At 43.4% G+C, this 25,733-nt stretch overlaps 1 protein-coding gene and 1 long non-coding RNA gene across 2 annotated transcripts in view; one reads left to right on the top strand and one right to left on the bottom strand.

The window, feature by feature from the left end:
• LOC138686824 (uncharacterized) overlaps positions 1-25,733 on the bottom strand; it is a 62,174-nt gene that overhangs the window by 21,638 nt on the left and 14,803 nt on the right. The window contains exon 2 of the long non-coding RNA XR_011326126.1: positions 11,869-11,963. This is a non-coding gene — a long non-coding RNA (uncharacterized lncRNA). The remainder of the gene's footprint in view (positions 1-11,868; positions 11,964-25,733) is intronic.
• On the top strand, positions 5,925-22,364 carry PLEKHB2 (pleckstrin homology domain containing B2). Its single transcript, XM_069791973.1, has 8 exons — positions 5,925-6,008; positions 9,615-9,662; positions 10,233-10,385; positions 11,170-11,272; positions 12,180-12,219; positions 14,682-14,771; positions 15,936-16,050; positions 18,126-22,364. Exons 2-8 carry the CDS (start codon positions 9,626-9,628, stop codon positions 18,260-18,262), a joined length of 675 nt encoding a protein of 224 aa, XP_069648074.1. The 5' UTR covers positions 5,925-6,008; positions 9,615-9,625; the 3' UTR covers positions 18,263-22,364.

Here is a 25,733-nt window from a genome sequence, read left to right as displayed (position 1 = left end):
TGGTGCCCATCTCTTTCTACTAACTCTGCAAGTTGAATGCCGATGCGAGGTGCTAAATTCCCTGTTCTTCCTCTTGCAGCCCACAGGCCTAAAGCATTTCTGCTTCAATGTCCACATATGGGCAAGTAAACATCTAGTCCCAGAAGTGTTAAGAGTGGAGGTTTGAAAAGAATGAGAATTAAGTAAGAATGATCATTCAGGAGACCTAAATACAAAAGGGTAGATGAAGGGAGACACTTCTGAGGCACATTTTTACACTTTTCCTTGTTCTGGTGGGAGATAATGTGCTTCTGGCTTGTCTTAGCAACAACAAATGGCACTATGCTGTGTGGTGGCCCTAGTACTGCAACACGGTCAGAGGATCTCAGTGGGACTATATAGCTTGGCATATATTATTTTTAGCAAAAGAATTCAGAGTACCTGGGTTTGGGTGTGTAGAATGTGCTGGCCCTCTTTCAGGACTGTTTCTGAAAAGTAGCTGTCAGATTTTCTATTTTCACTCAAAAAAACCAGAACACCTCAAGACTGTATAGCAGATCTCAGCTGTAGAAATAAAACAGTGTCAATCAAGAAGCTCTACACTTAGCCAGAGATCCTGCTGCTTAATCAAAAGGCATGCAGAAGCTTCTGGGAGATGCAGATATTGGAGTCTAGCCCTATAAAAAGCAGAAGTCAAACACGAACATGTTCTACACATTTCAGTGTAGCTAGTACACAGCACAATAACTCCCAAGAAACAACAGACAGTCATGCTCCACTTTGTGACAAAATGTTTTAATGTCTGACTGCTGGAAGAGAAGGGAAAAAATATGGGGCCTAATGCAAAACCTTCTGAAGACATGATGATTTCCACTGATTCCAGTTTTTGGCAGGCTGGGTTTAAGAAGGCAGGTTCAATATGCATTTGAAGACAACACAGAGCAGGGTCTTCAGAGCAAGATGAGGGAATTGACTTTAACTTACCAGTTCCAGTGAGCTTCAAGAATAAAATAAGGCAAAACAGATGCCCCCTTATCAACAGTTCTTCCAAAGCCAACTCCTGCCCTAAGTCCAAATCTTCACTAACAAGCAGCATGTAACTGAAGCTTTCTTACTTAGGTTCAAATACAATGACTAGAATATAGATCAGGAGCTTCTGTGGTCATTGGGCTGTGGCAGTCTGATGAGGGAACACAAATACATGGTGGCTTGGCAATGGGAGGTGTAGATCTGTTTCACCTCATTGGCACAGGTTTAGTAAGTGACTGTGTCTGGGTTTGTGCTTTAGTCCCTTCAGTGAAAATGGAGTGTAACTACTCTTTTGATCTCTCCCTCTTCCCTTACCGTGTCTGTCTTTTGGCTGTGAGTGTAAATCTTCTCCTTTGTGCATGTAGCACTGTCTTTAAGTGCTAATGGAATAGTACAGCCAATGTAAAGTAAAGGTGAGAGTCAGAGCCCAGATAATTCAGAGGAAACACTCCCACTGATGCTGGATGGCTGTCAGGCCCAAACACAGTTGTTAGTGGAAAACAGAAATGTTTTGTACAAGTCTTTTTTCCTCTTCCTCTTCAGAATGGCTGCAATGAGACAGGAACTTTTCTGCAAGTTGCAAAGGACCTAGCCCATCCCTGATAATCCTATGCTTTTCAAAACTGCCTACAAATAAAAGTGAAATCCAAAACTCTCTTCCTGCCAAACAGGCCACATTGCTAACTGAAATGGCTTTCTAGTGGCGTGACCTGCAGGGATGTCTGATAAGCGCGTGGTCTTTCTCCTACCAGTTTGTTTTTAATCAGATCTGAACAATAGAAGCTGACAATGAAATCCCAGAGTCTCACCCAGAAAGTTCCTCAGCTTTTGGCTGGACTTTTTTGTTTGTCTGTTGTTCTTGGTATACTCTGCAATCTGCTGCCTGGAGAGCTACACTGGCTTCACACCAGGAAGTTGCAGACAGCATCTTATTTGCATATAACTCTCCATACTGTTTCCTCCGGAGTAAGTGTCTGAAGAGATCACTTAATTGCAGGAGCATACTGAGGTGTCTGGAGTGCTCCACAAACCACAGGCCAGAAGGAAGCAAACGAGAGGAAGCATGGTTTCAGCTATAGGTCAAGAAGGAGCATCCTCCACCTCTGCCACAGCCTTCTCATGCACTTGGGCAAGTCTCTCACTCATGCTGTCAGTATGCTAGAGCTAATCAGGCATTGTTCTGCTTAAAGGCAAGTCCCATTTTCAAAACAAATTTAGGCTTTTCTCAACTCTGAAGCCTTAGCCCACAGATCTTCCTAAGACATAGATGTCTTAAGTTCTTGAATTGCTCCAAAAATGCTCATCTGTTCTGTCAACACAGTAGATTGTTGCTCACATCACCTTTAGCAAAATCCAGCTCTCAAGGCTAATGAGAGCTGGGAAGACAAGTGGCACAGCCCTTCCTGTGTGTCTGCAATCACAATATGCCTCCATGATCCCTGGGAGCTTGGCTGCTCACACATGCTGCAGTCTGCACTGCTGGGGTCTTACTACTAGCTACTTTCAGCTGGAGCAGAACATTTGTACGGTCTGCAAGCAAACTTCATCTTCCAGATATGTTATACAGATATGCTATGTTTTGCAATTATGAGTTATGTTTTTCTATATGGATACGTTATGTTTTGCAAATTTGAGTGGAACAAAACCCAAAGCTATTTAAAATCTCGGCCCTTCACTTCAGCTCCTCACATGTAAGACAATACTCCTGTTAGGAGACCTGTCTGGATTGTAGTTCTTCAGAGGGAAGGCTGTCCTGCACTGCCTGCATACTGCAGTCCTGTTCAGGACCTCCGTAGACACTCATCTCGTGATAAAAACTGATCACACAGATTCATTTTTGCAGGTAAAATGTGCCAGGGAATTTTAATCCTGGGTGCAACTACCCACAGGAATGGCAGGAACTGAGAGCTAGGAGTCTTTTCCACTGGAGAGAAGGAAGTATGTTAAGGCAGCCTGGATAAAGATTTTTGTCCAAGTCTGTTATTTACCTTTTTGTTTGGGACCATTATATACACGGCTAAGACAATACAACCTTCTGGAAAACTAGAAGTATGTTCTTTTCCATCTCCCTCACATCAGGGAAACTTTATAGGCTATGTACAAAGTATTGCAGAGTTGGTTAGTTCCACAAACACTTAATCAAACTTGCTTTATTTTTGGACTATCTTCTGCTCTGCTATTCTCACCTAATGCCTAACTACTTCTAAGTTGCCCACAAGCTTCATACTTAAGCTTTGAAAAACTAATAAATACAGTAATAAACATATAACAAATTTGGAGTCCTAGTTCTTTTAATTCCTTATTCAGGTGTTCTCCAGCAGCAGGTCTCCTATTTTTCTGTTGCAACCAGGGTTGTTTGGTCCATTTATTAATATTTTTCTTGATTTAAATATTTTTTATTTCATTAACTTGCAAGCAATGCTGATTCTTAATATGATTTTTTTAGCCTGGTTGAGCACTGTATTAGTTGTAGTAGTATTAACAGCATTAATTATAATACTTAATAATGCTGGCATGTATTTTGTTTAAAATGATTTGCTTATCCTTAATGAAAATGTGTATTCTGCTTGGTTTAGAGTCTAATTATCTTTTATGAACCAGAGTAGGAAATTTGAAATTTAAATTTCAGCAGCATAGAAAGAATCAACAAAGACCCTTAAATGACTGTGAAAATTCAAATGGTTACGTTGGTGGCAGTCAAAATTTAGCAGGTATTGAAGAGATGCATTATGTCAGCTGCATTACGACAAAGAATTAGAAGTCACCATATGGCTCAATTTTCTCCAAATACATTTTTCCAAATAGCAATTTCTTAGGCATTTAGCAACTGGCAAGTTGAACTTCAGCTTTGGTTTCTTTGATTCAGGATAAGGATGGGAGTAAAAAAAGGGGGTTTGGTAACTCTGAAACATTCCAAACATATTTTTTTTTGTAAGTTATTGGTGAGGGGTGAATCTTACACCATGCTTTGAACATAACCAAACTGAAGGTGCAATTATGAATAGGCTGAAAATCTCAACAAAAGCCTTCACTTCCACACTTCACTGGCAAACAATTTGAAAACAATCTACATTTGTAATAGTATTCATGGAAATATTCTAGTTCTTTTGCTCAGGGTACTAAGACTTAGGCCTTCAGCTCTGCAGCACAGCTAGTTAGAAACTTACTGATGAAAGTTTCATCAGCAAATGCAGAGCCCAAAATATTTAATTCAAAACATTTCAGAATTTAATGAGATGGTAAGCCTAATATGTTTGCATGGGTTTCCAGCATATGCTTGAGTTTCCAGCAGGCTGAAAATCTGGTGTTTCCTGGATCTATGCCTCTGTAGTGCACCATCAGACAGGACCTGTGTGGCACAGAACTTCTATGACGACGGCCCTGACTCTCCCTAACTGAGTTTCCAAGGTCAACATAGTATTGGACATGGTCCCAAACAGCTACTAAACAAAATCTTGATGTGCTGTGCCCATGGTGGTAATTAATTCAGGAAACACCATGACAGTTTCTCAATGAATTTTAAAATGGTTTTAAACCTAATCTGAAAACTAAAGTTTTACATGAACCCAGACAGCCAACACTTTGAACTCATGCCAAAAGGGCAGCTGTCCCCTAGTGACTGCTCGCCAAGGACAGGATCTGCTTAGGCTCCCAAATCCTCAAGAGGAATATTTTTCGTTCCAGAAGAAAACTGCTCCCTCCCTCAGTCTAAAGATTGTCTTGCTTTCCACCTCTAAACCAATACCTCCAAGTTTCTGAAAATACTTGTTCAGCAATGAAAGGTGAACAGTTCTAGCCTCAGAGGAAGGACTCCTACATAAACAGATTTTGATCTACACAAATCTCATTTACTGGTTGTTTCTGAAACCTGCAGTTCTATTCACAGATACATGATTTCTCTTTATCCCTCTTGTTCTGCCGTCACTGCTTTTATGTCACTTCAAAGATACATCAAAACATGGACTACACTACAGCCATGAACTACACTATTACAGGCTTTCTATGTAATTTCTAGTTAGAATCGCTGTTGTGTTCAAGACAGCAGAATGGATGGGTAGGAGGAAGTCTAGGAGCTTGTTGACAGATTAAGTGAGATTGTATCTATGATGAATACTATTTCTGTGTTGTCCAGTCTTAAAACAAAAAGACATTTTTTTCTTTTTACTTACTGTGATGATAGGAGTCATATTCCCTCCTATGTTACCAGTATGAGCCTGGGAAAAGTTCTAACAGGAAGTTCCATCATCCAGGGGAAATATTACATCTCCGTAAGAGGTTTTCCTCATTTTAAACTGTAACTATCTCATATATTTTGAGTTAGAAATGGAGAACACAATTTGGATCGTGAAGATAATTAACTACTGCATTCTCCATCAGTTCAGATTCTGCAGTGTGTGGGCAGCACTAACCTAAATAGAGTTTAGAGCTGTCATGCAAGAATCACCAAGATGCAGTTTGTGGCTGTTTTATGTAAGAGGTCACAGACTAGCTGGCCTTTTCTGTCCTTGAGTACTTGTGTGACTGCTTGAACAAAGCGACTCTGTCATTCTCTGCTGCAGTTCCCTGCCATGAGATCAGAAAATGTCCCTTTCATAATCATAAGACAGGGAGAAAAGAAAAACGTCTACGTGTCTTAGTGTGATGCGGCTGACACTGTGCCAACTGCTAACCTGGGCAGAAAGGGACGCATTTAAAATAGTGAGATACTGTCGTGTCTTGGGGAAGACATTAACCATAACTGGGGCACTGTCCCGCACCACACCTTCCCCCGTGGAGGGATCCAGACAGGGACAGGCACGTTCCCACCAAATGCCACGGGGTCCCACGGCAAACACTGCGCATCCCGCAAGGCCCCGGCTTCGGCGGCGGTGGGAGCCCGGGCCGTGCGGCCGTCGCCGCCCCGGGGCCGGGGCCGGGGCCGGGGCCGGGGGCGGCGCGGCGGGCTGACGTCAGGACGGGGCTGGCGCTGCCCGCTGGCGGAGCGGGGCCGGCAGCGGTAGGTAGGTGCGGCGGCGGGGGGCGGCGGAGGGCGGCGAGGGGCACGGGTCTCTGCGGCTGCCCGGCCCGGCCCGGCTCGGCCCGGCCCGGCCCGACCGCCGCCAGCCGCGCGAAGGTCAGCGGGGCCGCCGAGCAGGCGGAGACCGGCGCGGTCGGCGGGCCTGGAGCTGCCGGGGCCGGAAGGGGCTCCCCCGGGGGAGCGCTGGCAGGGTCCCTTCCGTCCGCCCGGCAGCCGGGTGCGCGGAGGGTGAGACGGGGCTTTCAGGGCAGGGCTCGGCGGCCTCTGCGGGGCGAGCCCGACGCGCCCGCCCGCTGCCCCGCGGTGGGTGACGGGGAGGAAGCGCGCGAGCGCCCGGGTGCGGGGGGGGGGGGGCGCGCGAGGAGCGGAGCTGGTGCTTTGCCTTGGCCAGGCCCAGCTGTGGGCAAGCTGCCTGCCGTCACTGCGGGGCAGGAGGGGAGGGAGGGAGGGATGGATCGAGCCCGGGCCCGGGGCCAGCTTGCCCCCGGAGGCCTGTCGGGTTGAGCTGGCCCCGGCGGGAGAGGGAAGAGGTGGGATGGTGCTTCTCCAAACCGCTCGTTCCTGAGCACTGACTCGCTCGGGTATGGGCAGGTTTTGAACTGAGAGCCACATCTCTCAGGAGGACTAGGCATTGGCTAGTAAAAAATAAACACACCTTCATGGAAAAAAGGCCTGCATGTAACTAGTTGCAGAGTCAGAAAGTTCCAAAAATAGAAAACTTGCTTTGTTTTAAGGGGGAGGGGGGCAAATAGGGTTACATTCGAACACTCCTCTGAGCTTTGTATAGTTCTCTACCTGAAGTCTTGGGAATAAAGGAACAGTGAGGTGTCAGTGGGCACAGCCGGTCGCCTGAGACTCAGCTCTGTAGTTAGGTCTGTGTGGCTAAGCCTCTTCTATCTACATGGACTGCAGAATCGGGTCCATTGCTAGTTTGACTGCATTAATCAAAATCGCTCTAGTAATTACAAGGTGCAGGTAGAAACACTTGATTTGTTCTGAAGTTTGCTTTTCCTACCAGCCAACTGAGTTTGAGAACAAGTGAACTGGAATAGACTGTTGGATATTCCGCATTATATTCTGTGCAAAAAAAGAACAGCTATTCCAGGGAGCAGGAAGGAATAGCCCCACCCCTTTGCTGCATTTACTCTCACTTTGTATTTGGTTTAGGGTGCTACTACTTTTAGATTTCAGTCACCAAGGAACTTAAATTGAGGTTGGTGATAAATAGATTTATCTTTGTTTAAATCCCATTTTCCACGTTGGTTGGACTGAGCTAGTTTAACAAGCAAATAATACTCAGTTGCAACTGATCTTGCAAGGCTATCTTCTAGCTCTGCAAATACTCTTTTAAACATAATGTAGGTTGATTGTGAATACTGTATAGGACTTCAAGGGAGTGCTCGTGCTTAAAAAGGACCAGAGAAGAATATCTAATTGTTTTTGCACCTCCTACTTCAGTGCTGACAGATTGTTCTGTGTGACTCCTTGCTCTCTATGCAGAGCTGAAGTTTTGGGCATTTAAATTCTGTGTTGGGAAAATGTTGTTGTTGCATCTGAGATTACATGCAAGGTGTGCAGCTGGTGAAGCCTCTTGCTGATGTAGCCCTAGATAGCTGTGAGACATTCTGTAATGTGGGACTTTGATTGTGAGCCATTCTGAAATCACAGGCAAAACTTGATTTGTCAAGAGAAACGTTTTCTTCTTCATTTCTTCCCCTTTATATGTCTAAGTTAAATCTGATTATGCTGTTGTGTAACAGTAAGTTTAAAGGCAGCAACAAACATTCAATGGCCTAATCTAGCACTTGCAACAGAACTGAAGTTCATGCAAGTTCTTTATCGGCTCTTAGACTATTAAAAGGCCTCTGGAAATACACAGTGATTCCACCTTAATGGGCAAACTGGAAGACATGGAAGCACCATTGCAGAGACCCATTCCTGTGCAAATGAAGAGCAAGAAGACTGTTTCCTTGTAAAGGAGAATCTAGGCGGATTGGAGCATAGATTGGGCTGGTGGGAGAACAAGGCTCAGGTCCTTTGTACTGCTTTGTTACTTTGGAAGAATAAATTGGCCACTATTTCTGAAGCGCTCGCTCTGTAGGGAGGTGACAACAGCATGCTTAGACCTCAGAGCAGGACCAGGTGACCAGGATTAAAGCAGGATAGGAGCTCGACATGCTCTTTCAATGGGCTGCCAGCTAAATGTTTGTTTTCCCAGCAAGCTGGTACAGAAGGCAAGAGTAAGAGGTTTATCTTGGAGTTTAAACCTTACCTGCAGGTGGTTCTTACCATCACACCCAAGCCTGTGCTGGATGTGGCATTCCTTCAATATGAAATCCTGCTGGCTATAGTCTTTACTTGTGTGTTACAGTATTTGCCCAATACTGTGAAGAGGACACAGCTACAAGTAATATATTGGATATACATCTAGCAGAAAATAAGTGGATGCTTATTAACTTTATATTTTACTAGAAGATAACAAAACTCCCTTCTCTTTCTCCCTCCCTCCCCCCTCAGCTTTAAGCACATTCCTGGTCTTGGGGGAGTTCCTCTGTCTATCAAATCTACTATGCCGCCGCCACCCCCCCCTCCCCCCCCCCCCCCCCCCAGTTCTTATGCTGCTACAAGTAGAATGTTATCTGGTAGGTTTAAGTATCTGTCTCTCATATTGGCTTACAAGCCCCACAGATAATTTCTAAAAAAGGCAGCCTTCTCAAGGGAGGCTTCAAATGCTTCTGTTCTTGCTTTTCTAGTTCTGTTGCATCCAGATAGTTGTGTTTTTATTAATCCATTTTAGAACAATAATCAGAACGCCATTATGCTATAAAATAAAAACTTGTCCTCCAATATATCCTATGCTTGATCTCTTTTCTTTACATGCTCGTAAACCAGAGTGCAGTGGCCGAGTGCTTAATGTCATGTGTGATAACGTGAATTTAATGCAGGGTCCTTCCTATGCCATTTCAGGCTTCATTTAAAAGTTGAGGAGAAACGAGAATCTCACTTTATGGGCTTAACTTTTACTTATTTCAGTTCATCTTGGAGGGAGCTAGTAATGATTTGGAAAAAATACAAGTTATAAAAACAGCTTTCTCCTTCCTGTTTAAACTGTTTCAGCTTTTGTTTTGGCTGGACTTTGAGCCAGTGAATGAAAAAAACAGAAGAGGAAGTACAGAAAAAGAGAGGTAGGGAAGAAGTGAGGGAGCTTAGTAACTTGAGACTGCAGAATACGGGAAGCACGTGTATGTCAAGAGAACAGCTTTGAAAGGAACTGGTGGTGAGTCAGGAAGCAGTGGCTCCAGTCTCTCTTCCCCATGTTGCAAGAGTGGTAGCTGTAAGCTTGTGAGTTTTCTAGTTAGAAGTGGTAGTGATGTTGGATTGCTACATTTGTTTCATTTGTTAAGTCCTAGAATACTAGTTGTGCCTCACTGAATATCTTCACCTGAGATCTACTGTCTCTCTGCAATACTAGCTGGGTACATGCAGCTATAATATATGCTACTATGCTTTGAGATGCCTCTTTCTAGTGTATTATTGTGAAATACTGAAGACTGCTTTTCTCCCCTCACTCTCCTCTTCCGTCCACTAGATTAAGCAACAATGGCATTTGTGAAGAGTGGATGGCTGCTCCGGCAAAGTAAGTCATGGGCCACATCAGAGCAACTTAGTAACTCCCAGCTCTTTCTTAAAACATGTCTCTAGCTCTGTGGGTTGTTTTTTGGTTTTTTAACCTTTAGGATACTTCACAAAATGACCTGTCATAACAGTATTTCCATGTGACCTTTTGGGTATACCAGTGGGAACAGGATATACCGTATCTGAGGTGTCTGACTGGCATTCAGCTTCAGATGCTGCTCTGTAATTAGTGCTGTATACAGTGGAGTGGAGTTTCCAAGTGGAGACTTGGAAACTTTACCTGACACCTTAACTTAATGTCTTCAATTAGTTATGCCCTCTGCTTGTTCTTGCAGTGAGTTAGAATTAAAGCACCAGGTTATGCACTTAGATAAACTCAGTTGTGATTTTGAATACTAGATAAAATATGGGACCCAATTCTGTAATGTTCTGAAATGGGGATGCTGTAGTACAGGATTTTGCTTGGTACCTCAGAATGTCTGGGGCAACTGTGAAGGATTTCTTGGTTTAACTCCTAGGACACAAATACTTCCCAATATGTGCCCTCAAAAGTGACTGTCTGATTTTTAAGGTACTATTCTACGGCGCTGGAAAAAGAACTGGTTTGACCTGTGGTCTGATGGCCGCTTAATATTCTATGATGATCAAAATCGCCATGATATAGAAGATAAAATCCACATGCGAATCCATTGCATCAACATCAGAGTGGGGAATGAATGTCGAGGTAATAATGAAACCTTCAGGATTTGTGTATTCAGGGATTCTTTACAACTTCAGTGCCTGCTCAGCATACCATTTACAACACTACTGCAGAAGTAAACATGTACCAAGAAGTGTGCAACTTCATTGTTGTTAAAAAAAATAAAACCACTCCCCTTACCGCCCCAAAAAACCCCAACCCAACCAACTGCTACATTGCCTTATAGACACCCAGGGCGTGATATCACCATGTGATAGATTAGGTTAGGGTTTGATACTTCCTTTTAAAACTGAGGACAGTGTACCATATATGCAGGTGGCAGGCATGCACGTGAGAATGGGATGTTCACAGTAGACTTCTCTGTCTGATTATAGAGTGTTACTGGTGTAATTATAGTAATTATGGCTAGCTGGAGTGAGAGGCAGGACTAGAAATTGGAAACCTTAGCAGATTTTTTTCAAGTATTACTAAGTTAACTTCTAGCATTTGTTAGTACTCCACTTGATGCTGACACAAGTGAAGGACACAGGTGTTGGAGAGTACTTATTGCTAAGTATGGATTGGTTCGGCTGTAAGACACTTGCATTTCTTAGGAATAATGTTCAGAGCTACTTACTTCCAGGACACTCTAAAGAGTGAGAACAGGTTATTTCCTTCTGTAATTTGTTCTGATGCCACGGAAAGCAGCTACAACTGGCCCTAGTTTATTTTGTCCAGACTTTGGCATAAATTGTCTCCCTTCTTGTAAATGCAATAATGAAATTCTGGTTATAGATATTTCATAACTCATCTCTTTTTTCTGACTCAGATTTCCAGCCTCCAGAGGGGAAGCAGAGAGACTGTTTACTGCAGATTGTTTGCCGCGATGGGAGGACAGTCAACCTCTGTGCAGAAAGTGCAGATGACTGCCTGTAAGTCTGCCAGAGAATATTTTTTTTGCAGCGTCTTCCTCTTTTATCTTTCTTTTTCTCTCTCTCCCTAATTATTTTCCTTCCTTCAGACCTTCAGAGACACGTTTTAAGAAAGTTTTCAAGCAAGTAAAAGCAGTCTTTCAGTCATAAAACATAGCTCTCCTATAAGAAGTTGTCTAGCTCATGCAAACTAACTGCGAGTTAAGTCACTAAAAACACTGAAGGGTGAGGAGGAGTAAAAGAATCTTATTAATATGGTTAATGCAAGACTTGATGAACAGATTTTTTTTTTTACTTTTCCCATTCCCTTAGCCCAAAGAGATCCCAATCAGTAGTGAAGGGAAGAATACTCTATTATTGTGAACTCTCAACTGAGCTTGGTTATGTATAGTTAGATAACTTCTATCATCAGTGTTTGCCAGGTATGCTTGGTGCATTGAGCATGCTCCTAGCCACACGGCATGGGAGTATCTGTGTGAAGTATACGTACCTTCTGTTCAAACTGTAATAGCGTCAAGACCCACACTCTCTAGTCAGCACAGATGCAACTGTTCAGGCAGGAGATACAGCTTCCCTGGTGCATCTCTTCCTCTTACCTTATCCTGAGCATGGCTGCATATTACCTAGCTGTTGTGCTTGCAGTGAGGACCTTCAAAACTGCATCTATTTCTTCTTGTGTTCCTCCTCAGCTCTGCAAAGAAAGTAATTATTTCTCAATCTTGGTATAACACCTTTGTGCATTCGTTTTAGTGTATCATTAGGCTTTGGCATATGCAGTATCTTAAACTCTGCTCCTGCAGTACCTCTAGTTGCTGACCTTGGCTTTTTCATAGTCCTAAAAAGAAAAAGGTGGCCTTAGTTTTTATCAGTGTTCCACTAAACAATGTTTTTGGTTTTCTTTTTGCAGGGCATGGAAAATTGCTCTCCAGGATGCCAGAACAAACACAGTAAGTGTACTACCTAGGCTTTACGCTGATAGAGAAGCAGCACATCAGTGTTATGTGTGGTCCAGCAGTTTACTTCTGAAATCATGTTCCATCCTTCTCTACTAGAGAAAAACAGGGTTACGAGCATGATGGTAAGGCTTGTGGGTGGGGAGAAGAACAATCCTCTGGATCACGTGCACATGTCATCCTTGCAGCCAAGTCCAGGCAAATACATGCTGGGTGGAAGTGAATGATTTCAGGGAATGATTTCTTTGGGTTGAAGTGAATGGGAAGCTGGTCTGTAAGGGAAGTTGGCACTGAGGCTGTGCGCAAAAAGTAAAATCTTCTGCATCCAGTAAAAATGCACTTTCCAATTCTAGGGTTTGTTGCCTACCACGTGCAGTGCTAAAGGAAGCTTACTGCAAAGAAGCTGTTTGTTAATGTAGATCTGTTACATTGTGGGATGCTTCTTGGTAGAGACTAGGGGAGGAGCAAGAGGTGGAGGTGAGTGCAGGCGTGCTGGGAAGCAGTATATTATCTCTGCATCAGCATGCTAGCTGTGGAGAGTGAAGAGGTCAGGAATCATAAAAGCCTCTCTGTGAGTCTTGGAGTTCTCTAGAGAACTGTCTTTGGGGCACCACATCCATCCACTTGTGGGTATTGTTAATTTGTTTTTCTTCCAGACAGCCTTCCAGAGTACTCTTCAGCACTAGCCTTTCCATGGCTAGACTGAACCAACCTGAGATGTTTCTGTTTCATGGGAAACTGCTGGGTTTTGTAGAAGTTTATCTCAGTTTTTGATGGGTCACATTAACATTGCCACTGTACTGAGGCATCTGTCACATGATATAACTGAGATCTGTAGATACCCAAAGCAAACACTTGTCATAGCAAAACTACCCTGGACACGATTGCCTCTAACTGCAGCCATGCTATGCTGCTTCATGGTGTTAAATGAGAAGTGAAGGAACTGTCCTCATGCAGAGGACACAACACTCATGGTCTGTCTGCTCTAGAGTTAGGGGCTTTATCTTGCTTATGTGTGAGACAGTGACTCCTGGTTTCAGGAGTTAGGAACTGCTGCTTTTCATGTCTCTGACACGTAGCTGCCAGCCCTGCTAGATGGCATTCAAAACTTGCCAGTGCATTACCTTTGTCAGCCAAGGCAGACCCCTGCTACTGAAAGTAGGGCAGGTAGCTCTCTGCATAAGTAGTATCATAAATAGCACTTTCCAAAGCTATTAAAGGTCTCCAACAAGGACGTGAACTAACCGGTTTGAGTCCATCTGTAGGTGTCTGACACAGCTTTCAAAAATAACAAGCATCCAGCAGCACCTCATAACCTTACTGGAATAGCAGGGTGATCACCCTAGCTTTGAGAACTACGTCATTTACAGATGTTTGCAGGCTTGTGTCACATGCCTGTACAGAGTTCCCTGTAGCAGAACAGAATACATTTACTGCTATGATGTGAGCATTTGCTGGACTTTTTCCTGGGTGGTGGAAGTACCTGCCTCTTCATATAGTGCTTTCAACAGTGTGTTTCAAGCAATCCTTAGAATCTCCACCACAAGTTAGACCTGGGATATGGCCATAGTATGCCCTCAAAAGTCTTTCTTCAGTGCAGGTACAAGAGACAATAGGAACATTCTCTGTTGAGCTATTAAAGTGTTCACTTGTGAATTAAAAAAGGGAGCTGTTTTTTTTCTTGGGATAAGACACTGACTAAGAGCATCACTGTACATTTCTGATATTAGGTGCAAGAATACAAGGTTACTGTAACAAATCTTTAATTATCTTTGAGAGCTCCTTGTAGATGGATTCAAGTAAGTTATCACCTTTGCCTCATGGCTGTCTTCAAAAAGGACGAGAATTATAGGTGGCATTTGCAAAGTAATTCCCTAAAACCAACCAAGCCCCCAAATGCCTACAGTTAAACCTCTCTTACTGTATATTTTTTTTTTTTAAGTCTTCTCACAGCCAAAAGTGAGAGGTGGCTAAGAACTATGACAGCGTTCAGCTAAAATGTTCAGGTGCCACTTTTGGCTACTGATTCCTTTATCTGCTTTTGCAGAACTTGGTGATACCACTCTAGGGTGCCAGGAAGCAGCTAGCTTAGTTGTGAAGACTTTTTTATCTGAAAATGGAGGATGAACAAGAGGGTAATTTCTAAAACCGAGGCTATAAAGTGATGGAAGGAGTCGGTGTGCTTGCATGTACACATGTGCATGTATGCATGCACACACACAGGTAAGAAATTTTATGGCTCCTTCCTGTGGTTGATCAGGCATTTGTATTCTCCTAGGTCTGCTCTCCAAGTAGTTTCTTTTTACAGTGCTTTATAAGGTACTCAGTGCTTTCTTAACATGCAGCATGTCTAAAGGTTACTTTTTCTTTGGGGTCATTAAGTTTTAATCCTTGCACTACTCGAACTGGCTGGCTGTAGGAAAAGGTGATAATTGCTATCTTTCCATGGTGTTTAGGGCTACATGGGATCTGATGTGATGTATGATGAGACAGCTGTTTCCTCAGCCCCTCCTCCCTATACAGCTTATGCCACACCATCACCTGAGGTAAGAGTTGCAGTCAGGAAGCATTAAAATAAGCGAGGTAGCAGAAGCAGCCATCCTTCAAGCATTCAAACTGTACTCCCAAAGTGCCGTGTTTCACAGTAAGATCCAGCTTTGAGCTTTGTGCAAAAGGGGAGTGAGAGTAAGGCACTAACAATCTATTGTCACTCCTATTTGAGATGGATTTCCTTTGAAAGGGGTGAGGCAGATTTGGTTGGGAGGTATATAAAGGGATGGCTCCTTAGTGAACTTGGAAAATAAAGCTTCTTAGAGACAGAGCAGAAGTTACTTGGCTAATCTTGAAAAATATTGGCTGTGCAGCTTTTAACATAAGGAGGTGTGACTACACTTTCACATTGTGTAAGCACTGGAAGGATATAAAATCAGGAGTTTTAAAAATAGGATTTAATGACTGGAGCTGTCACTTTTAACACATAAGGATTTTATCGTATCCAAGATGTCATAGCAACACAATAACTTTAGCTCCTGGATGCACAGTTCTTTTGCAGTGGAGAAGGAGCAGCACTGGGGCCGAACCAGTATACATTGGGGATTTCTGGATGTTCTGAATGACATGCAGTGATACACAAACAGATTGTTGGGGCAGTGTCACTTGTTGCACTATAGGTGCTCTGCTCCAGCCCTTCACTGTTAGAAATAGTTGTTAAGAACTAGATGTGGTAGTGGGAGCTGTATCAGGGCTAGCAGCAGGCCTCCTCTTTTGGAGAACAAAATTGCTTCCAAAACACACAGCTACAGAGTATTTGTCCCGAGTCTGACATCTGCTTGCAGTGTACTAGAGGAAGGTTGGTTGGAGTTTCCTGGGATCAGCTGCTGCCTGCCTGGCACTTTTGAGCTCTCCAGAGAGCTGCTGTTAGCCTGAGGGCAGAGAGGAGAAGCTGGTAAGGCTGCTGTGGCTGCCTGATGATCCAGGCCCTGCCTCTGCCATTCACCATCCAGGAAGGGTGGACAGCGAATGCTGCTTAGGTGCACTTATTTTTTCAGGCAGCTGTTCTGAATCCTTTCCAGGGAGTAGATAGACTGTATCAGTACAGACTGGATATTTTCATGAAACTTTGCATTAGAAATGAGGGAGAATCGAAAAAAGTGCCTAATCGGATACATAGCAAAGCATACTTTTGTAACGGACATTTTTAATTTCACCAGGTTTATGGCTATGGCTACGATCGGTACAATGGTGTGTATCCTCCTGCTGGTCCTCAAGTCTTCTATGCCTCCAACGGACAAGCTTATGCTGTTCCCTGTCAGTATCCATACCAAGGTAATCAGTATAAACCATATCCTTCATCTTCCTATAGAAGCTATTTGAGTCAGTCTTTCTGGCTTTAATTCTATCAGTCACCACCCTTTACCACCCACCATTCCTGCACAACAGAGTGATAGAAACCTGACTTGTAACTGGAACCAAGTCCCCCTACCCTTTCACAATAAAGTGAGTGCAGTGAAATTTGTATTAAGTGATTTAAGCTTCCTGGTGTGATCCCAACATATTTAAATTACTTCATGAACTCTAACTACAGTAGGCAGCATGTTTTCTAAGGAAAGATAGAAGAGCCAGAACAAGATTGATTCAGTACTCCATATTGGGCATTGATGGAGCTTTTGATTAATCTGTTGCTCTTATATCTAGCTTAATTATTTCAACACTGATGTTCAGTTATGACCTCAGAATTAAATGCAAATTTCAAAGGTAAATCCACTCCTAAAGCGTGGTTATAACTGGTTCCTTCCCCACATGCTGGAATTGTTGTAAGGCAGTACAGCCTTGTGAAGTCTATTGCTCTGTTCAGGTCTGTAGAGCTTTCAATCCCGATAAAAGAGGAAATAGAGTAAAATTTTATGGTGTGCTTTTAAGCTTAGTGACCTTAATTTAGGATTAGCTTTGCACAGAGAGCCCCAATCCTACAGAATTGGGGCTTTAGAGTAGTATCAGTAATAAAAATCAGAAGATTTAACTTACTAATTGTTTATGATCTGCCTCTGCAAACAAGAATCTCTGTTTAGAAATTTTTTTTTCAGTTTTGAGGGAGATTTTTTTTTTCCATTTGATACTTGTCAGGTTATTTCATTTGCCTTTTCCATTTTTTGTTACAAGGGAGGTGCATCAGCCTAAAGCTTTTAAAGCTTTCCACATCTGAGTTAGTGAAGTCCTAAGATACAGACCATATATATGCAAACACAGAGGAAGGTGGGTTCTGTTGGTTCTCAGCAGCTGAAAAGCAGCAGCTTGTTGAAAGTCCCAAGAACCATTTTTAAAAACTACCAGCAGGCCTTGGAAATCAAACCTGTATGATAAAAATGAAGCATTAAACAGTAACTCTCCTAAATAGTTTGCAAGTCCAGTGTGTTAAGATACTAGTTATAGGTTGGGCATAGTAACCACGCCTTGATGTTTTCCTTCACTAGGGTTACTGCAACTAAATCTTAGGGGTCAAGTTCACCCCTAGCAACTAACTTAACCCCTGCACTTTTGGCTTCATTGCTCATTCTCTGAATTGACATAATCCTTCTCAAGATGTTCCCAGTCGTGCATCATTAAGAGCCTTTTCTAGTTGTATTAGTTGGATTACTTCAGTATCTTTTACAAAAAACACTGCAGTATCTTCAAGAACATTTAGTCTTCCTGAAGCGTCTGGAAGGGAAAGCAGTACTATTATGTTTGCTTTGCAAGTAGGAGCTAAGTCACAAAATATGACAGGTGGAGCTTGTACAAGTCTGTTGCAGAGGAAGGGTCAATTGCTGGTTTCTTGAGTCTTAGGTTAATTCCTTACTACTGGGCCAATCTTCATCTGAAAAGAAATGTAGCAGATGTCACCACACAACAGATCAGTCCAGGATGTGAAGGCTCAATTGAAGTAGTAGGCAGTAGTTGTAGAGTGAATAACTGATACGCAGTTTCTGACAAATCACTGGCTTAAAGCTGCCAAAGATTATTTTTCTGGGGAAGTGGGGTGGGGGAACTACACTGTTTGCCTTAACTTCAAGGTTGAGTCAATTTTTAGACCCATTTCTTGCATTAAATCCACTGAGTGTTTGATAGAATGATACGAGTAATTCGTAGGTTCTTTGCTAATATAATTGCAGAACAACGTTCAGATTTATATTTGTGATGAGCTTTTCTTACAAGGCTAGAAGTGTTGCTAGGCCTCTGGATTTATTTAGTAGATGTGGAGGCTGAATCCAAAGCAGACAAGTGTTCTACCTTTGTAGCTGATATCATCTTAGTGTTCAGTGGAAGGAAAAGGGTGAAAGAATGGGCATGTTTTGAAATTACAACACATGGTATTAAGATATACATTTCTTTTGCCCTCCTCCTAACAATCTCTCATTACCTAGGACCTTATGGCCAACCCCCTGCAAACCATGTCATCATTCGAGAGCGTTACCGTGACAGCGATGGAGATCTTGCACTGGGCATGCTTGCTGGAGCAGCGACTGGAATGGCTCTGGGATCATTATTCTGGGTCTTCTAGATTACCCGTTCCTTATCTTTGTAGTTCCATAAACCCTTTATTGTGTGCAATAATATATTGGCAATGTTGTTAAACTTTAAGAAATGCAATAGTTATTTTTCAGTAGTGACATCTTAATAACTGATTCTTAACTGTCTTAAGGGGAGTTTAAAGGCACCATTTAGTTAAGTGGTGAGAGATGGCATGTGCTGCTCTTGAATACTGTTCTGATGTTTGGAATTATAAGGATTTGTACTGATAAGGATCAATGGGAACACCAATGTAACATGGTAGCACTCACTAGCTTTACAAACAGACTGCTATTGTAAACACCGTAGAAAAAATAGATTTTTGGGGGGGTCTAAAATCTGGTCTAAATAGGAGGTTTACAGGAGACCTGCATTAGTATGTAGGTACTACTGGCTTCTAAACATTCCGCAGACAAACATACAGCTCAGCAGAAACTTCTTGGCATTATGTAGTCTGCCATGCTTGAGGATTTTTTTGTTTTCAGACTTGCCTGCAGATGGTAGTGTATTTTCTTAGATGGAGTCCTATACCTGTCTCTTACACCATCCAGGTGAAGTTGTCTTCGAGAACATAGAAGCAAACCACTAAGAAGCAGCAGCACTCCTCAGTTCTTTTATTCTCCCAGAAATGTCAATGACCAGTGGCAAGGAAGACCAATGTTTGTTGTTCCACCTCCCTCTGTATCTTGAATCACTCTTCTCTGGTCAGATGGAAGTAATGGATCTTTAGCTTTGCAAGCAGTCTTCCTTGTCTGTAGAACAGTCACCTCAGACACTGTACCAACTGCATTGCTGAGGAAGAGGCCGTTGTCTAGTGTCTCTGCTCATTACTGCTATTACTCTGCAGGGTCTGCAGGAGGAGAACTAACTTCAACAACCCTTGCCCTGTTGGCCCTACCAGAACCCCTCTGCAGGCAGTAATAGTCAAGAGGAGAGAGACAAACACCACAAGTAGACCTTGCACACAGGCACTTTAATATCAGCTACCTTGCCATGGCTGGGATAGAATGTCTGCCTCCAAGGTTCCCTGAACCAGGAACTGGTTTTGAGCACACCTGAGCCTGGGTTTGTTCTATGCACACTTCCCCCTCACATTCAGCAGATCTCCTCTTCCCTCCCTGACTTTTTAAGGAAAACAATCAAGGAACCTGGCTGGCTTTGCTTGTATGCCTGATTCTTTATGCAATGTGCTTCTGCAGGCTGCTATGCTATGGACTGTAACCTGGAGTGCAACTGTTGTGTGTTATGTGGCCTATTACCTTATCCCATTATAATCCATGCTGAGCTGTGCTTGGCAGGAGAAAGAAAGCTCTGAAGAAATGCATGGCTTTCTTATTCAGGTAAAAGAGGCAGGGTGCCTAAGTTGAGTTCTTTATTCTAAGAGGACTTATTTTTTTACTTCCACTTTCAGCTTCCTGTATTCATACTGGTTTAATGTGTTAAGTCTTTCTTATGCTTTCATTCAGAAGTAGGTTGGTTAATTTCCTTAAGGTTCACAGGGTTTCAGGTATATCAGGAAAGATGAAAATAGATGAGAACTTGCACCCATATAAACTTAGATCAAGCCCCAACCTTTTTCATTTCATCCTAAAGCTGTCTTGGCTCTATCCTACATATTTAAGCAATAGAGGTCTTAGACAAGAGTTTGGGCAGTAGCCAGGGGAAACACTAAGCTTTCATGACTCTTAAGGACCAACCCAACAAACTGAAATCATCGGAAGTAAACAGACAGATGTAATCCTGGCTGCATTACTAAGAGTGGGCCTAATCCAAAGAACCTAAACTTCTTTCAGGAAACTTTGGCTCAGAGCAGTACAACAATGAGCATGCATGTCCTTTCACAGATTAATACAAGCTGCACGTGTTCTGCCAGTGGTAGGTACTGAAAGGACTTCTTGGAGGTTCAAAAGAGGACTAAAGCAAAAGTTTCCTATTGTTAGTCTAAACCAAAAGAACTTGGAGTACACTACTGAAGTTCTCTTAGAGGCCTGGTACCCTTGAGGCCAGAAAGAGATGATGACTGTCTGGAACTTAAGCAAACAAACATTTCTACCCTTTTTAAGGCTTGAGATAACCTTGAAGCTGATTACAAGTCTACACTGCTGTTTAGTTTGTGCTTTGCAATATAACTAGTTCTGCAGAATGCCTCCATCTCCTCTTCTCCCTGTGTAATATTTAGCTTGTAGGGGGTAGAAGAGAATAAAACAATTGAACATCATTGTGATGTCTTTTGAATTTCATAATGATTGTGAAAGAATAGCACAAAGTGAATCAGCTAGTAATTTATTTTAAATTCAGAGTTTTACTGTGTAGGTGTTTTTTGGTTTTGTTTTTTTTTTTTCTTCCCCAAGAGCTTTTGATCACAGCAGGGGAACATGTCTCTCGTGCTATACAGGAGATAACTATATCTAGGTCCTCGGCTTCTTCAAGTGAAGTGTACAAGATAAATACTCTGTTGGTTGCAAAACTTTTCTGGATTGAATTCAAAGCAAGAAATTATCTTTTTAAAAGTTCAAATTGAAGTAAGTCTCCATTAAAAAAAATAACCTTACGCCTTCTCAAGGGAAAAAAATTTACAAATTGAAGCTGAAGATTCCAGTTCCATCTTGGTAACAATAGGCTTCTTTTATAAAAAAATCATGAGGTACTTTTCTATCCTGGTAGCATAAGACATTTAGAAGCTAGAAAGCAAATGTACAAAACTGTGCTAGAGCATAAAATCAAGAGAGCAGTTATCTTATTGCAGGTGCTTGTAGGCTTTCTGATGTCACTGCAGAAATAGAAGGGGAAATGTCTTGGTGCACAAAGCAGCAGCATGGGGATAAGCTGCTTGAATTCACTGGTTGTTAAAGCTCGTAGACTTGCTTCCTGAAGACATGGCTGTACCTCCTGTTGCTCAGGAACAGAGTGGAGGTTTGGTCATAGCTATAATGTCCAGCTGGATACATAGTCGACTCAATAGCCTTTCTCTGCCCAGTCCAGTACTTCACATATCTGCAGGTTGTGTAGATGTTGGTGTGAGCTGAAGGAGCAGGGCCAGAGTGGATTTCAGGGCTTAGAGAGACTGCCATTGCAGGTTCTGCAGAGAGGTGATACCATAGTGATGGGATGAGGCAGTGGGTGTGGCAAGATAATTTTCAAAACAGATTGAAATGATAGTCCTAAACAGGTATTTATTTCTAAATGGTGCTATTCATGATGCTGTGATTCCAGTTATACCTGCATAGCTCCCAAGCACACACTTTCCTACCTGGGGCCCAATACTTGACCTCCCTAAAGCTATGGGAGGTCCACAGCCAGTACAGTGCCACTGTTTTTTGCAGTGTACAGTTATCAGTTAAGGATGACTAAATCTGTTGTATAGCAGTTACAGTCCATTCAGAATTAAATGTCAGTGCTTACATAAGTCACAAGTTTATATGTTTATCTGTGACTAGTTACTTTTGGATTCTTAGTTGTGGACAGCTGGACAGAGCCAGGCTTCCAGAGAGTGGGGTAGAAATGCTCAGCCTTCTGTAAGTCTGACCACAGTAAAGAGGTGAACCAGGTGCCCCTCCCAAATTTAGTTAAATGTGAAAACATAGTTATTGGCTTCTTTCGCTTGAATGTGGGGGACTAGGGAGCCAGGCTCTTCTAGCGAGTGGGTAAAGGCTTATGAACTAGAGAGGAGGGGGTGGCAACTGTTTACGTACAGAGCAATTGCACTGACTTCTGGCAGAGACACATCTTTTCTAGTGCTGAAGCACCTTCTGTCCTGCCTCTACATGGAGCCACCCTCTATGTCACACAACACTGACTTATTTTGTTTGTTCTTCATTGGAGATTCAATAGGTGATGGAACCAGCTAAGCAAGTTGAGTAAAGGAGAAAATTCACACCTGTGTTCCTCAGATATGTTTGTGGCTTTTCCTCCTCATTATATGACTAAAATATGTGTAAGCCATAGAGGCTCGCATGCAGCAGATGTCATCCCCTCCAATCCTTCATGTTCTTGTGCACTCTCTATCTTAACTGCTGCTTTTACTATATGTCCTCATTCTCATTATTAATTTATAGCAAAATACCCTTATCAATAAAATTCATATTTAAGTGTAATTGTTTTGTCTTGAAGTTTACTAGCCTTTGTTCAACATTTCTCAGTTAGTTAGTTTGTAGACAAGTATATGTTTTTCGAACATGTAGTCAGCTTACAGGAGGTTTCCTCTGCAAGGAAACAAGTCCCATGATGAATTCTGTGCACATCAAGTCTTTCCTAAGCAATTACAAGGGTGACGTGACTTGGTAGAAAAATGAACTAAGACAACTGTGGCTGTTGGAGTTAGAGTCAAGGCTGACATACCCAGTCATCTCAGTTACCATGTAATAAAGATGATGTAATGTCTGTGAAATCAGCAAAGTAACTCCTCACTAACACCACTGTAGTAAGATCAGAATTAAGGCCTATTTCTTTCTCAATAGAGTTGAAGGCTTTGACTCAGAAGTGCTTAATCTTGGATATATGCAACACTGATCCAGATTACCATTTGACATTGCATTATCGAATCAACAGATTTGTACTGTTTAGTATTACAGTAAGCAGCTTGGAGCACAGATGTGGCTCTGGGTAAAATGCTACTGGTTGCTGTATTGGTATTTCCTGCTTATGAATTGCTTCAGTGGAGTTGGGTACAATCAATAACTTTGCTTAGACAAAGACACTAAGTGACCACAACCAGCTCTGCCACCTAAAGGCAGACTATCTTGTACATTTGCTAGGAGTTAAACTATTTGTCAGAAGGACCACAGTACATTTTGTAAACCATTATTGTTGATTTGTGCACATTTTGTTTTTACTGTTGAGGGGGCTGGGTTTTTTAGCTACTAATCTGGGGGAGGAATGAAAATAAAACTATTTCAAACAATCAGTTAATGTAGGAGTACATGTTGCTCTTCTCCCCAGCATGCTATGTTGGCTGTGCTTATTTTATCAGTCACCAATTCCTTATGATGGATTTACTAGGCTAAGCAGACCATGATGTACATTTAACCCTGCCCACCACAGCACCCACCTTTACTGAAATTTCTACACCAGAGCAAATTAGGGAGCTAAATTTGCTGTGCAAGGCTTTGCAGCTCCATACCTTCCTGAACTGCCATGCTCCTGAACTGGCAATAGCTTAGAGAGTGGGCTTTGCCTCTGTTACTGCTTTCCCTTCTCCTACTGCATTCCCTGTCCTGTTTGTGATCACTGAATGCAACCACAGTAATTAACTTGGGTTGTGTTCCTAAAAGTGCCTTTATTTGTCCCTCTCTCCTGTTGCAGTTCCACTACAGCCCATTGAAGTGAGTGTGGAGCATTTGCTGTTCCCTCCATTTTAGTGGAGCTGAAAGTTTCCCCTGTATGTTGTGAGCACTCATTAACTACATATGAGAGCTTGTAACAACAGACTGACACTAATGCACTGGTTTGCAAGTCTTCTGATTACCACCAGTTATCTCATTAGTGTGATAAATTTATTTTATGTGTTTGTTAATCAAACCGGTTCTGTAAGCCTTGCACAGTGTGTTCGTTTTTGCAGGGCAGTGTTGGCCTTTGCAGGCAGGTGCGGTTGGAAACTTTGTAACTACAATGTCTGGCTAAGTGAACAAGATGTATCAGCTTTCAATGCCTAATAAGGAGGTATTTTAAAGTACGCATGCTCCAGATGACAAGAAACACAGAAGAACACTACACCCTTCATCCCACGACTCCCCCAGCAACAAGGCGTGCAATCACAGAAGATACTAAACAAGCCCACGTGGGCCCGGACTCTGGACTCTAACCTGGCAACAAAAAAAATATAAAAAGGGGACTCTATGGGAGCGGGGCACACGCCGTTGGTAGAGCAGAGACTCGCGGCCGGTCAGCGCTGTTTTGTCTGTTTGCCGCTTGCTTCAGTAAACTTTGATTGGATTACCCATGGGCTGGCGTACAATTTTTTTGTCACGGCTTATAACAATTAGGTTTCAGAGTTTGAGGCATCTCTAAAAGGCTCCAAGACTCACAGGGCAAATAAAAGCTCTAGGTGTATCTGCATTAATAATTTGAAGCTTCAGATCCGTTTGATGATGATTTTTAAGGCGTAGGTTGTGAAAGTTTCAGACTGACAATACTGGGCTGAATCTGACTGAATATGGTGGATGCAATACTGATACTGCCTAATTTTCCACACACTTCAGGTACCAAAGTTAACTATGACATTTTGCAAAGTAGTAAGTCTTTAGGTACAAGAGGTAAAGCCAAGAAGAGAGTGACCGACAAGCACCCAAAGCTTTCGGGTGCCAGGTACATGTGGGGGCCTAAGATGAGCTTACCCTGCCTGGGGTGCTCCCTGAGCAGCAGGCCGCACACGGTCCCAGCGCCCTGCCTCCTGCTGTAAATCCACCAGCGTCTCCGGGCACTCCCGGCCGGGAAGGCAGAGGCCACGTCCAGCTTTTCGACGGACATCTGAACCCCACGGTCGCCCTCGCCCGGCCGGGCACAGCCCCGCCGCCCGCTAGATGGCGGTCCGACACCGGCGATGGCGGAGCGGCGGCGAGGTGAGGCGAGCCCAGCCCGGCGGCGGTCTGGCCTGAGCCCGGGCCCCCGCTGCTGCTGGCCGCGGCCCGCCCGCGCTCGCCTGGGCAGCGGCAGCCAGCCCGCCCGCCTCTGTTCCTGCGGGAGCACCGAGGGACGCTGACAGACTTGGGTTATTAAAGCCACCCCGAAACACGGACCGCTTGTTTCAGATATAAAACGTCGATGGCTGACCAGAGGAACCCCCCTAGCAGCCCCCGCGGGCGGCGGGAGGAGACTGGCCCACGGCCTCCTGCGCAGCGATGCAGGCCCACACAGCCGGCACCGGCAGAACCCAGACAGGCCACGGGGAAGGGCCCCTGGGCGGCCAATTTAAAATCTCACCAGGAAACAAATGCTTTCTTGGGAATCCTGCCAGTATGCAGCTGCCCCCACCAACGCACCCTCCCGCCATCCCGCTGGGGCCCGCCCTTCACTCCCCCCGCAGCAGCACAGCTACACAATCCTGCAAGGAAGCAGCAGCATTTCTCATCCCTGTTTATAAATGGGTATCATCAGTGTTGTCTCAGCCCTCGCAGGAGCTCTGAAGCGCTCCTGCCCTGCAAATACTAGTCTGGGACAATGATCCTATTCATGGGTAGCAAAAAAACCTGCAGGTTTGCAGTTTGCAGGCAGGGTTGCAATCTCCGCAAGGTAATACTTTCCAAGTCTGCTGCTGGTCCAAAGCAGTTTTTCATGGGAATGCTCAGAGACATGGTTGTAACAAAAGGCTATTTCCATGCCAAATTTCCATGCTCAAATCGCTGGATGCTTCAGCTGAAGAGCTGTTTATCATAAAGTCACAGGACTTTTCTATTACTGGAAATGAAGGGGTATGCCAAGCTAGCAGATGAACTGGCTTTACACTAACCAAAGTCCAACGCTTGGAC

This window comes from Haliaeetus albicilla, chromosome 9 (genome assembly GCF_947461875.1).
Source record: "Haliaeetus albicilla chromosome 9, bHalAlb1.1, whole genome shotgun sequence".
NCBI classification, from domain to species: Eukaryota; Metazoa; Chordata; class Aves; order Accipitriformes; family Accipitridae; genus Haliaeetus; species Haliaeetus albicilla.
This window is presented reverse-complemented; position numbering and strand designations above follow the sequence as displayed.